Source organism: Sinohyriopsis cumingii, chromosome 3 (assembly GCF_028554795.1).
Source record: "Sinohyriopsis cumingii isolate HCF-2022 chromosome 3, ASM2855479v2, whole genome shotgun sequence".
In the NCBI taxonomy this organism is placed as follows: domain Eukaryota; kingdom Metazoa; phylum Mollusca; class Bivalvia; order Unionida; family Unionidae; genus Sinohyriopsis; species Sinohyriopsis cumingii.
Window position 1 is genome coordinate 109,118,220 of NC_142963.1, and position 15,501 is coordinate 109,133,720.

General features: G+C 33.1%; 1 protein-coding gene across 1 annotated transcript in view; it reads right to left on the reverse strand.

Moving 5' to 3' along the window:
• The window catches only part of LOC149803552 (sodium-coupled monocarboxylate transporter 1-like), a 42,819-nt gene that overhangs the window by 11,697 nt on the left and 15,621 nt on the right, over positions 1 to 15,501 (reverse strand). Inside the window, exons 4-7 of the mRNA XM_089953943.1 lie at positions 13,305 to 13,372; positions 8,222 to 8,376; positions 7,283 to 7,423; positions 2,901 to 3,030 (exon numbers count right to left, since the gene is read on the reverse strand). Coding sequence (XP_089810069.1) covers positions 2,901 to 3,030; positions 7,283 to 7,423; positions 8,222 to 8,376; positions 13,305 to 13,372 — 494 coding nt within the window. The remainder of the gene's footprint in view (positions 1 to 2,900; positions 3,031 to 7,282; positions 7,424 to 8,221; positions 8,377 to 13,304; positions 13,373 to 15,501) is intronic.

The following is a 15,501-nucleotide window of genomic DNA, read 5'->3' on the forward strand; positions in this document are numbered from 1 at the left end:
CAGATATTGCAACCAGTGTCCAAATACCTGCCTACTGATGATCCTGGTATTTATTTACATGCGCCTATGTTACTGAGTTTGCCCAGAAATGTAATATTCTCTATCGTTATAGTGAAATGTGAGGCTCTGCGTATGCTATATTTATTAAGAGAAAAACTTATTTGTGATCATTTTTGGAATTTACAATTAAGTGAGACATCTACCTTTTGATGCTTAATGTTTTTTAATATGACTTTATGAAAGAAAACTGAAAATCTCTTAAGTTTGAGGAGTAGCTATCCCTTAAGAAGCGTACTTGCAATATTCATTAAAATAGAATAATTATCAGTTCAAATATTAATAATTATTAATTAATGGTAATATTAACGATTGTGAACCAGAATCTAATGAAAAATAAAAGCAAAACACAAAAGAAACAAAAACAGGATTGACTAGAGGTTTGAGTGTCAGATGACATACTCTTTTTGAATTAAAAAGTTATTTCACTATTTACTTCGTTGATGCAAGATATAAAACGTTTTTAAAACTATTCCCATGGTAAGTATTGTTTGTTTGATTAATTTACTTTATCAAAACCTGGCATGTTTCACGTAAGATGGTTTGTTAGTGTAGTAATGGTCTTGCAGCCGTCGGACTAGATTTATGAAGCGTGTATCCACTTTTGTCCAAATTCATTTTACAAACAAAATAGTATATTTTATGCAGATGGAAAGACATACCCATATATGAACAAGGCTTCAAAGTAAGATTCATGAAACAGATTCCCTTTTAATACTGGGAATTAGTTTGTATACATGTGATCTAAAGCCTGGAACATATTTATTAACAATAATTTTGCTGTGTTGTTCACTAAGAGCATAAATGTAGGTAACCTTTTCGACTTCTAAAATTCTCACTCTTAAAACTGATATAAAAAAGTCGGTTTAAATTTCCAAGAAAATAATTGTTCTAAAAATGTTTATAGACGTTTTCATGGATAATTTCACTCTTAGTCTAAAGACACAGTAATCATCCATTTTAATTTACTCTGAGCTTCAATATCATCCTGATAACAAATATAGGTCTCAAGAAATCAATGTCTCTAGAAATTTCTCTCACATCATTTCTTGTGTTAAAATGTAAATATAATATCTGTGTCAGTAGCCAAAGTTTACTAAATTGTTCCTGTATGCAATTCTCACCTACCTGTCAACCCAGATACACCGTCACGTAATCAACTGGTCGGTAGGGTCTAAAATGTTAGAATTAAAACTGCAAAGAACAGCACAGACCCAGATCTTGTAGCGATTTATGAGATGGCCGATCGGGGTCTTAGAGCCATACACGAGCAATGCAGAAAGTGAAGTTATTATATGCTCATTTGTTTCCCCCGTCAACTTTACATTGTCATAATCGTGCAGTATTACCCGATACTGAACCCGCGCGCCAATACACGAATAGCATTCACGTGCATAAAGGAACTACTTTCTATTGTAAACAAACAATGGACGCAGACGCCAGGACTTTTGATTTGTAAATAAATCATGTACAATCGCGCAAGAGGCGCTTTACGTTGTGGTTGTTTAAATTTGTTTCTGAATGAACTAAAATAGATGCTTCGTGGACTGCCAAATACCAGCTGCTTTGGCACATTCCGCGTTGATACAATGTTTCAGATTTAGGCTAGCTACAGTATACAACAGACGCAAGAAAAAGGTCCTTACAAATAACATACAAGTAACAAGTCATATATTGTCTTCTTCAGCTGGTGATAAGAATGGCAAAAAAATATACTTACAGTTTTACATCCTGAATTTCCTCAAAATGTACTTTCTTAGTTCTGCAAATCCGAATTACACGAGCCATGTCATAGGTTCTCAATCTTGGTTACACATTTCGAAATTGTACTGTAATTTCGATGACAAGTACAATCCTCCTTACTGCACTCAAAATGAAATAAGCATTATATTCCATAGCATATTTTTGATAATTGCAATTGAAAGACTTCATATTTTTAGCAGGTTTTGTTTTCAAACATTCAATGAAAGAAACAAAAACACATTTGCAGATGCCAACACGCTTATCCCTAGCTTCTTCAATCCCATGTATTTCATGTGGAATTGTCACATACAAATCCAGTCCATAATCACGAAATTTTGTAGAATTGAAAAACATACCAAAATCTATTCATTCCAGATCAAATGGAAAAGTTGTTGCAATGCACATTCATTCACAATATGACTCCAAATTTCAATTTTAACTAGACACGCCATTTTTTTCGAAAGTTATGTCGAGCGCGACTAAGTTCAAATTTACCTGGGCGGAGTTATGTGCGCAGTTATAATGTTGTTGTTGTGTAATGATGAATATGCGCTTGTGTATTTAGTTTGGAATACGGCATACATTCATTTACGTTGTTTCTTGTAGTGTATTTTGTTTATATAATTAAGCTTTAGGTAGAATAAAAAATGAGCATATAATAAAAAATTGACTGCATTTGCATGGGAAAATATGAACTCGTTTTGTCGGATGGAGATACTGCACTCCCAAGGTCGTGCAGTATTCCATCCAAGAAACTCGTTCGTATTTTCCCATACAAATGCAGTAACCTATAAATATCTTTCTTATGAAGGATGTTTCAAAAATACTTTATATCAAAATGTGAGAAGAGTAATTTTCAAGAAGCAAAAAACTACAGGTTTATCAGTTTTGGTGGAGGAAAATATATGAACGTCTTTCAATTCTTTAATGAATTCACGCAGTTCAGGTATATGCTGTCAAAAGGCCGAGGTTTATATCCATTATGACGAAGATCAAACTTTTGTTTCGTGATGTTTTTCACCCATCACATCATGTAGGGGAAACTTGATATTTGTTGTAGATTGTTTTCGAAAGCTAATATACAGAGAAGATGCCGATACCTGGTCTGCCTGGGAGACGAGTCCAAATTTAACCGGGTCACAGTGTCTGTAGAAGGCGTACATCACGATACCAATAAAACAACAGAGATAGAGAATTAAGCACAGTCCAGGAAAATTTATCCACATGGCTCTGAAATGGTAAGAGAAGATATTTCAACATATTTCTTTCGTACTCAAGAAATAAAAAGTAAACAGTTTAGTTTCTATACATATATTACAAGAGAATATATGACGCGAGCAAATTTACGTAATTTTATTTACACATTTAAATACATTTTATCACATGAATCGATTTGCACACAAAGATAAATTTGCACAATTTATGCTATTACTACACTAATTAAATTCATTATATTTTCCAGCACTTTTAAAAAAAATACACTTTTGATGAAACCAGTACATTGGTCATAAGTAAAAAAATGATGATTTTCTTACAAAATACACTAGGCTGGAATGACAGTTGATTGGCTCAATTAGTCCAGTGATAGCTGATTGATGAATTAAAGCAGTGATAGCTGATTCGTTAAAATAGTGCAGTAATAGCTAAATTTACACCATGTGTGGAGTTAGTAAAAAAGTTACATATGTGTAAATTTGCAAACTGTTGAAATTGCAGGGTGGATTTAAATTACAAAATATGTATACGTGTTGTTTCAGATGTTTATTTTCATTTAATATATCCCAGGAATGAGATAGTTAATTTTGTTAGTATTAGCTAAATTCACTTTAATGACTCTGGTTCTGCATAGCTAAAAGTTACATTAGAGATGCGTTTTTAAGACTTGCACTTATTTCTAAAGCAGGCCTTGCTATCAATTTACATTTTATTTGAATCATAATATATGAGCTGTTGAATATATGGTTGTATGCCTTCATGCATGTCATTGATAGTGGGTATGTATTTATGAATGGATGTTTATATATGTATTCTCTTTTGTTGCTTGTTCCCATAATAAAACGTACATTGCATAAACATATTGTTAATTCCAAAACTAGAGTGCCTGAAAAGAAAAAAAACTTTCAAATTTAACGATAAAAGCCTGATTTCATAATGATTTTCATCAAATGTCTGTTTCCTTGGCAGACATGGAAAATTTAAAAGATGACGAAAGTGAATAGAGAGGGCACGGAGGATCTCCCCCCCCCCCCCCGCACTAAAGAATAAGTGAAGCAAAACTCGACTCAGGACGCAAGGACATGCTTCAAAGTTAAACATGGATTATAACTCAGTCACATTTAGGCGACAGAAATAGTTAAATATCGAACATGTATGGGGTCAAATAACGTTCCGTGCAAAATGTGATTTATATCATTATATATCTTTTTTTTAAAGTTTAGTTGCAGAAACAAAAGTGTTTGTTAATTTGGCAATTTTGTAAACTAACAAAGTACCATAACTCTATCTAATTTTGATCAACACGAAAAAATGTAATTGAATTTGGTCTAGTCCTTTTATTAAAGACGTATCAGGCTCAATTTCTTTCACAAGGTCGGCAAAAAATGCAATTAGCAGAAACGAGATGTGTGACTTACACGACGTACGCATAACAGAAGGAAGGACACATTATCACAGAACATGATCTATTCGTAAAATATGAATAAAAATCAATAGCGATGGAAAAAGAAATAAAACAGACGCCTTAAATCTAAGCTTTACATTTTAAAAACATCTGAAAACATTTAAATGTCAAATCTGTTGTAAATATTCGCCTTTATTGCCCTACGTCTGCATGCATACATTAGTAAATCTACACGTGTAAATTAAACGGACCATGTGCAAATGTATGCTTTAGAATTGACTATTAATTGGGAAATATTATAATCAGTACCCTGCACACTGTCAATTCTAATTTCATGGTAATGCATAGTAACTTGTTTTCTGACTGATTACTCTAATTTTTCAACAACTTTTAACTATATTTTAAAAAGGATATTAGGAAATGTTCCGTTTCAACATTTAAAATAGTTTCCCTTTTTGCTAAACTTTATTGGAAGTAATATAGCCAACATATGTTGACCAACACCGTCGTCATTTGTAGAATTTCTAAACTCTTCATAAATTTACTGCTATTTTTTACACTTAATAATGTTTAGTATACACCGAAGCGGTCTAAGTTATTGATGTGTTGATATGTTCTAAAACCATAAGATTATTATTTTCTCTCTTGACCAACATGATTATCTATTAGACAGAGACTAATGAAAATATTATGTCCAAATAATAGTTATTTATTTTCATATGTGCTATAAAACTCACACATAATCATAACTAAATTATAGATTTTATATGCCCTGTACACGACAAAAATGCGAGCCACGAAAAGCAATTATACTATTTTGTTGAAACAAATTGAGAATATTGAGACTATTATGTACATCAGATTCAAGAAATTAACTACTACAGTACCTATCATTGTCCTGCAATTCAATTTAATGCTCCAATAGCCATAGATATTTGTAGAAGCAAATATAAACATTTAGATGAATTTTGTCAAAATTCAGGTAGGAAAATAATTAACATTAATTATTAATTGTCGTCGGAATGATGATGGTGAGACACGTTCCACTCACTAAACATTTAAGTGAAACACGTTCTATCATCATTCTAATTATTATATTGTGAAGAGGATTTTACATCAATAAGAACTTCGCACAAAGTATTGTTTATTCCCTCCGAAAAGATATACTCAATTAATCTATTATTAAATGAATCATAACGCTTTCATGTGTAATTATTTTTTAATAGCTTGTTTATTTCATCTGATAAAAAGAATACTCAATTAATGTCTTATTAAATTAATCACAAAGCTTTCCTGTGTAATTATTTTTAATAATTGATTTCTTCTTTCTACTTGGAAGACATTGTAAGAAATGATCGCGCTAATTTTCTTCGTTCATTTGTTTGGTATCGGTGAATCACTTATTGTAGTCATTTAGTATGCTACTGTTTTTGTAAAGTAACTAATGATTATGAAAATTGTTATGTGAGCAAAAAAAACCATTTACTTACAGTCTTTCCATATTTACATTTAATATTTAGTTCTTCACCTTAATACGATTTTAATTTTATCATATTTATAGGCATTATTTTACTTTATTTTTGTTTTTCAGCTGGTCGTTCATTGCTACTTTTATTAGGATAGTACTCGTTTACATGTATTGCATTTTTGTACAAACGCGTCTAGTATCTTAACTAACTTCTAAAATACATGTATTCTAGACGTCTTTGGAAACTGATTTATTGCCCTTGAGTGGAAAATTATCCAACGCCGATTATCACTGCGGGAGACTATGCAATAAATAATGCTATTTGTGGATAAGGGAATCTTTGAAGTGTGTGAGTTTTTTGGCATATCCTGACTTAACAACATCACTTAAGTGTTTATTTAACTTTATAACATTTTAAAATAATTTACAGATGCGCAGCATCTTTGGTATGTATATATACTAAACAAACTGTGCAGTTGCGTACGCAAATTTATATAAGTTGTGGGAAAGAATTTAACGAGACTTATTATTTTTTTTATCATATATCAATCCAAGAAAGCAAACAAAAATAAAGGATTTGAATTCTGGAATAAATTTAATTGGTTACCTAACAACTAATATATTTGAAACCCGTAAATTTCACGTCTTTTCAGAGTGTTACCTACCTAATTTTATACAAGAGACTTGTAAACTGAGAAAGGTGAGATTAGGCGATCCATTTATGTGCAGATTGGAAGACTTAAGGGGAAAGAATATTGATGGGATACTTTATGATGAGCGATTATCGTTCAAAGACAATATGCATAGCACACAACTAAAATATTTTGAAAACGAAAGAAGAAAACAAATGAACGGCGATACAATATCTACTTGTGAAAGTTTTTAAACAGTTCGGAAACAACTGAAAATAAAGTGTTACTAAAATAAATTTATAAAAGTTATAGCAAAGCCGCCAGTCACTGTGGTATAGGGTGATTTACCCTGCTGATCAGTTTACTTCCTCAGAAGTTAGAGAACACCTCGTCTCTTGTCCTCCTCAATTCTGTTACAGTTTTGTTCAAAGCATTAAGCAGTTACAGGACTCACAGTAATAATGCTATGGAAGAACGTTAACCAATCTAGAAATGGGTGAATTTAAAATGGAGTATATATGAGTTGGGCTTGTCATGACTGGTTGATAATGAAAGTAATATTTAAGTACAAGGAATTTACTGAGAGGGTATCCTAGTTGTAACTGACAAAAAAAAAATAGAGACAATGTAAATATGTCGGCTATGCTACTAAAAGTAACACAAAGTTGAAAAAAAATCCTTAAATTATCTGTCTCAATCTGAGTCCGCGTTCCTTGAACCTCTTGACATTAATCAATAATAGTAGTGATGGTGGTGACTTACATCTGAGCACTCCTGAGAGAAGGACACGCGCACGCCCTCTGGACCTGGGTCTGGTTCACACCATATATGGCAATCCACGTAAACAGCCCGCCAAAGACAACTGACCAAACGCTATGTCGTGTAGCAGGGTCTGGACTCCAACTTTCCGAAACAAAATTTATAATATGAAATTCAAATAATATTATAAAACCGAACGCTTAAGCACAGGAAGAATTTCATTTCCAGCATTTATGTAACTTTCTTCTTAGATTTTGCGACTGAATGTTTTTGAAAAATAGGTTTTAACACATAGGGTACTGGTAATCAAAGTTGCTTGTATTAATGGAAACTTATACGGCGAGAAGATATATTGACACGCAAGATAGTTCATTCAGATAATATAGCAAATTGGCTCTGAAATTTAACATCTTCCCTACCTGTATCCTCCAACTCTGTTTTAAAATTTATGCACTGCAGTAGCTTCACAAAAATAAGTAGTAATGTAAAAAACAAAAACAAAAGAGGGGTTAGATTACCAACTCAAATGATAGGATTTTAAAATGTACTGTCCTCCACACCAGAATCAGAAGTTCAAAGTGTATCACTTGAAATTTTAAGCCAGACAATATGCGGACGACATATCAATCACAGCATATTGGTCCTTTTAGAACATACATCAATAACTTTTAACCCAATCCAGCGAATTAATATGTTAATATTTTGTATACTGGCCAAAAAGCCAGCCTTTACATTCTCAATCAATCAATCTGAGCAGCATGGTGTCCATGAGGCTCAGCGTGTGATTCAAGTAGTTCTACTATGGAAACAACTGTACAATATTAGAACTATTTTTCTTAAAGAGACCCAAAATGTTGCGAGTGGTCGTCAGACAACATTATCGCGACCAATTGTCGCCTTTCGCGACATTAAAGGGAATAAGAGGTCAGCAAAATATCATACTCTACGATGACTGCTCTCCCACTTTCCTCCGCATAGGACCATGCTTGTGTCAGGCCGCCGACAGACTTAGCTCCTTCGACCAAGACGGCAATGAGACCAGCGATCATCATTCCTATCTGAAACGTATCTGTCCACAGCACAGCTTTCATCCCACCCTACAAGAGTAATGAGTAAATATATTATGTTACTAACTTTTTCAGGTCAGGTTATTAAACCTATATATAAAACAGATCTAACTGCAGTCGACTTATCAGAACACGTTATACCGTATTCGTTCTTCCTATGATTTGAAGCGAACAGCAAAGGCCATGATGAGACGGCACACTATATGGCTATTCGCTGCTAGTAGCTGGACATGTCTTTAATACATATACATACAGTATCAATTAGATTGAACAGGCACGATGACAGTTTCAATTCAATACGGTTTTACATCCTCTGAATTAGTTTGAATCAATGTTTTCTTCTTCATTTTTAGTAGAGCAAGTGGCCGAAAGAAAGTTTAATGTAAATCTTCATATTTTGTACATGTCTGTTGTTGTTCTCAGTGTCCGTTAATTCAAGAAAGACAAATACGTTAAAAGCCGATTGTCTTTCATGGCTTGCGATGACAAACGATATTTAAACAATGAGAACACGTTCTTTCTATACTTCGCTTATAAACCCAGTGAGTTTATGTTATGAGTGGCCTGTGTGCAGTTGCGTGTTGTACGGTTACCTGGTCGCCTATTTATTGACATCGTAAAACTAGTGCGAGACCAGCAATGACTGGGAAACACCTCACCATATTTAAATAATAAATCGTCTTTAGATGGCCTCTTCTATTCCTAATTTTAATTCACTTTGATAAACCTTTGTTCCAAAGGTATTTTCTTTTCCTGAAGACAGACACAAAATTACGTTAAGCCATTATCACAATTGTCTTTTTTATGAGGAAATGATGCTTTAAACGAGAACAAACCGAGAAACATTCATCATGTAGGTAAAATCTGCATGAAAAGATGGCACGCAAAAAAGTAGTTTAAAAGCCACAGGTATCAACCATGACACACTGCCGTACGAGTTAAAGCAAAATTATTCATTTATGATTGTCGTGGCTTGAATTAAATTTGCTTTTTTTTGCTTTACAAAAATTAATATGAAAAGTTTTAATTTTGCTGGCAAATGTTTTTGTTTTGTTTTGTTCTTTTTGATTTTTTTATAAACCCCTTGCTGTCATTAATTATCGATGTTAAAACCTTTATCTGCAATCAATGAGTCTGGAAAAAAAAAGAAGAAACCACAATATTTTTCATCAGTTTCAATTTTAATGTTTATTGTCAAATTGAACATTAATTTTTTTTTTATAAAGATACATAATAGGTAAAACTGATTTTTTTCTTGTTTATACCTGAAGTTCTTTTTATACAACGTCCAATTTTGCATTCGTGGACCATGAAAGGTTCATGAACAGTCAACCTGATTTAACAAGACCGTACAATCAAACCTGACAATAGCATTCCTGGTCGTTGTACACAGGTGACCTTTAATGCACGTTCATCTTTTAACTTGGTTCTTGAACAAGTACCAGGTACAGAATAACATTATTGAAATTGTTATTATTATTATTATTATTATTATTATTGTTGTTGTTGTTGTATTATTATTATTATTATTTCAGGTTAATAACATAATTTCCGGATCAAAGAATTCACCGTATGAAATGATCATGTTTAAATTCTGGTGGAAAACGAAATTTCTTCATGTTTTCGTACTGTATATTTATTATGATGAACGTTTTGCTTATATATACTATTAAGGCTGTAGTTAGCTCAGATGAGTACATACTGCAGATGGAGTCTTTTTTTTAATAGATGCAACATGCCTATGACAAATATATGAAATGTCAACCCAAAGACTTGTGATACCTTTTTATGTTGAAACATTGTTCATATCGTTCATTTACTATCAAATGTGTGCACCTTTTCGTCATCATTTCTGTATTCTGGCAGAATTTGGCATAGGATTCCTTGAAAATGCTAATACAATATCTTATCTGAAATTGTGACTGTAGCATTAGTCGGTAATATGTTATTGGATTAATAGGAGTAACCTAATGATTGAATGTCTGGTGACGTTTCCATCTCAAACAGGAATGGAAATGGATTGACATACACATCTACATCGTGAATATCTGTTCGTTTATCTTGAACCACAATACATATTGCGCATAAGGATTTATGCAGTCTTTTCATACCATTGTATTCAACACTTTGTTTTGGATGGATTTTGGTTATCTCTACTGATGATAAACCGGAAAATCGCATGGAATGGCTGGTTTTTCGCGTCAATCTAATGTCCTTCGTCTATCCGTCAGGAAGGTCAAGACTGGTATCGATACTACCTCAATGTATTTGAAGGACTGTCATGAAACTTTGCACATATCGCAAGGTCTAGTTGGTTTTATATGAAATGGTGACACTCGGAATTACAGTAATGCCAAAACAGCTGCCATCTTGAAACGTTTGCTATCGATTCTCCCCCTCGAAGAATGGCAATACTGACATTGTTTTATTACCAAAATACATATCTAGATTATCCTAAATGAAAATGCTGCCCATGTGACTTCCAATATGGCCGCCACAGCAGCCATCTTTAAAATATTGTGCTCGCCATTCTTCCTAAGCAAAAAGTCATATCTATTGGAGAAATATTTATGTATTTTGTGAATGAAATGATTGGGCAACTGTGTATTGCCATTAGGTACAGGCATGACCACAATATTAGACTCAGTGTCAGATTAAGACCTTCAAGGTCCCTAAGCACTGAAAATATTATGTCCCCCCCCCATCAAAAGTGAAACTTAAAACAAGAAAAGAATATTAAAAGCCAACAAGTTGGAAAAATAACAGCGTTCCACCATTCCAAATCAAAATACTCGTACATGCGGATCGAAATGGTCATATATAATTCACCCAATTTTATCATCAACAACTAATTTTAATCTTTCTGGTGCCCTGTTGGGCTGGTGCCCTAAGCACTCCTTAGTGTGCCTAATGGCACTGATTAGGCTACAAGCTAAATGGCATGTACGACAGTAAAGGATTCCATGCCAAAACAAACTTTGTTTTATGTTTTGCAATCATGCATGCGTATATTTTGAACTGACATACTTAAAGTAGTTTTGTCAGAGACCCTATTTTTTCCAACTTTTTCTACTTTGTCTAGCTATTTTTGTCAGACGCACTATTTCCCCCCACAATGACCCTACTCTCTCTCTCTCTCTACTTTAATCACTTTAATATTGAAATTATATTGCAGGAATGGCCGTAGCAAAGTGGATACAGATACTAGTCTGCTTGATGGAGCTAAGGGTTTAAGCAGATTAGGCAACCTTGACTTAACGAAAGCTATTACGTGAATAAATATGGAGGTGGATTTCTGTCATAATTCTCTGCATGTATTTTCTATTCTTCCTAGATGCATTATTGTAAATGGTTGCTTGCAAGTGCAACTTTCATAATCATATCGCTCTATATTATATTCTTCATACAATTACGAAAGTAACACTTGCAAGCAGCCATTTTCAATAATGCATCAAGGAAGAATAGAAAATACATGCATAGAATTATGGCGGTAATCCACCTCCATAAAAAGAGCATGCCTCTGTTCATATTTATGACGTTAAGTCAAGTAAAGATTATATTTTTCAATAATTTACATAATTTTAAAAATATTTGATCTGTAAAATATTATACTTACTTTTCTTAATCCAAAATGTTGCCTTTCTTTATCCTTAATTACCGATTTGCTGTATATCATTGAAAGATTTTTCACTAGAAAAAATGAGCAATAGCTTAAAATCTTCACACACATTTTCCACAATTAATTCATATGTTTTGAGTAACCAAGTGTTAAATTTCTGCCTTCTATGTGTTCATATACTGGTGTGGGGTGGGGTGATAGACACTTAAGAACCCTTCGATGGAATCGAATTAAAATTTATCATCACTAAAGAGATATATAGAAGGAAGCAATTAATACGTTTTGAAGCGTGTCGTTCAATAATGGTGAACATCATAGGTTTGTGTTTTTTATATTTTGTAATATTTTAAGGGTACTTCTAACACATTCTTTGTTTTCGATGCTATGAAAATGGCAGCTTGGTGCGTTTCCCAAGGACATACCGAGGCAGCAGACCCGGATGGGCCTGGATGGGTATTTACCGCCTGAGCTTTGGATTACGAGTACGTCGCTCCACCAACTAAGCTATCGCAGCTCCCGGAACATAGAGAATATTCATTAGAGTTAAAACTATGCTATCACTGGAGCGATAGATTTGCCTCTGAAACAAAACAAAAGAAAACACCACCCCAAAAAGCAAAAGCAAAAAAAAAGTATAAAAAAATGAAATATGTGTGTATGGGTGGGGTTTCTATCAGTAGATGCTTTTCTCCTTTGTAGGTGAATATAATGTACAATTTACCCATCTGACTGATCGCATGGTCCCAGTTCTACATGGTATCTATATCTTTCGTGCGATGAAACTTAAATGAAACTGAAGAAAAGAATCTAGTTTACCACTATTTGGACCTACTCATTCTACTCACGTAAGTTTTAGATCTACCCCTCTTGCTTTCATTCTAGTCGGATTAGAAGTGAGTTTATGCATGTAGAAAGGCGGCGTGTTGTAACGTTGTCATACAAAAATCCCCAATTCTTTGACCCAGAAATAAATTTGGTCTGGGTCAAAGTATGCCAAGATTTTTGAAAATTATCAAAAAGCTCTGATTACTAATGTATCATGATGCACCTTTATAGACTTTTTGAAGCAATACAATTCTTTTATATTGGTCTGTGTAACTCTGGTTTGGTAACGTCAATACCCATCTCCTTACCTACATAAATATGAATCGCGCTTCTACAAAAAATAAGCACGTGCGGTATTTTCACGCCTTTGTTTAGTACCATAATTTAAGGATCACCTAACTTTTAAATGTCAAAAAACAAAGAAAGGTTATTAATTAAGAATTAGTGTAACTAATATGTTGAAACTCATCATATATGATGATAAGCAATTAAACATTGCAAAAGCAGTACCTACCAAAGTTGTGTAGAAAGTGCAAACGATACCGACAGAAACAATAGCGCCCCACAGTGTGAAACCGGTTACTGTGAAAATAAAAAAGAGACAAGAAAAAGTATATATATATATATATATATATATATATATATATATATATATATATATATATATATATATATATATATATATATATATATGAATATAATTTTTATGAAATATGTCTCTTCATTCATTCAGATTTAATAATAAAATTAACAAATAACGGATACAAAAACCACCGGTAAAGTAACATTTCCTATGAGAACAAGACATGTAAGGAATATAAACAAGAATAATCTCTCTCTCTCTCTCTCTCTCTCTCTCTCTCTCTCAGAAACAAAGATATATACACAAATACTCACAATGATATGGTACTATATTCAAACTAAATTAAGTATATTTGAGATCATATAATATAAATACATTTGCACGTGGAGGTGCATTGAATGCTAAAGTATGTCCAAATTAGGCCATACCAGTTAAGAAGTGGCCTGACATTAAAATATTGCCATGATGGCATATCTGAAATTGATAGATTATGTATTATATTAGCCGGGATTGAACTATTTATTGTGTAAATTTGTTTGCAGATGACACAACTTAGACTGATCTGTTTTAGATGTGATGTAAGAGATTTGAAATCGTCACGGCCTGCGCAGATTGTATCTCCAAACGGTTAAATGACATGACACCATTAAAAGCAAAGTACGAAACAGTTTGAAGCTACAGAAACTGGATGATCTCTTTATTGTTTCATTTTAGTGTTATGGGAATATTTACAACGCATTTTTACGAAAGGATAGTAGACTGTACAATGATAGACTTCAAAAGCAAAAAGGTAGCTTAGGAAAACAGTAAGAATGAAAGTTCGAAACTGTGATCCTGATCTTGCGGGCGATGAAATATTCTAGGTTAAAAATGTTACTTATGAATACATTAAAACAGAAAGTCAAATACAGGTTACTTACAGCTAACCTTTGAATGAAACTTAATAAATCAAGACATACCTTTTAAATATGTTCATACATCAATCCAAATATAAAACAAGGCTACCTACAACTACCATTGGAATGAAGTTAAAAGATTATGATTTTCCTCATAAATCAAACATCAATCCAAAAACATTACATGTCAATAAAGGTCACGTAGAACTTGGAAAAGATCTAAAGATTTATTCACACAGTAAGTCAAGATTTCAGCGAAGAATTTGTTTTAAAGATACAAGATACACATATTAGGATGACACACACACACACACACACACACACACACATGGCAGACATGAGCAATTACAGCTATTAACTCAAACGTTGCAACGCGGAGAGGTTATTAAACACCAATTAATAAAACATGGTTAAAATTAAGTCTTTTTCTTTTGCATTAAATTCAGATACTTTATCTTTAAAATCACAGCTTGTATGCCATTCTTTTAAATATAGGGGTGACAAAGTTAATGATATGCCATTTATAGACTCCAAATTAACGGTCAAAGGGGGCCTATTCAATTGTATGAGGCCCATTATAAAACATTTTTAAACTTTGGAATCAACATATTTAAGAGCAACATTGATTAGTCTAAACATTCGCTATCTATATGGTTGGTTCAAACACAGATGATGGTTGAGGGAAAAGGAATCAGGGCAAATCGAACAGATTGAAAGAGAAATACTAAAATCATTGAATGAAAACCAGAGTTTGCTGGCCAAATCAAAGCAGAAACTTAAATAAAGGCTTAAGGAATAAATAAATAGGACAGTTTGAAAAAGAGACAATTAAAAAATATTTCTAAAGGATAAACAAAGTCTTGAAACAAGGACGTAATATTCGACAAACACAAGTAATACGCGAAGAAGTCAGTAGTATGAGATTCAAACAGGTAGATGTCAGAACAAAGAAAGATTAGAGTGTGACAGCTAAAAGCTACAAGTTTCTTCTTGGCAACGACCCGTACACCTTCTTTAATCAGGAGACACTCAAAGCTGTCAAAAAAACTCTAGAAAATTACCATGATGACCATCATGGTCAGATTCGAAAATTTCAGCCAAAGCGCAGACGGAGTGAAACTGAAGGAAATATAAAAAATTTTGAATTGCCACTCGGGTTGGAGATAAATCCTCAGAAAACTAAGTAATTTGAATAACAATTTTTAACAAACTTGCTTCTCGGTTCGACCATA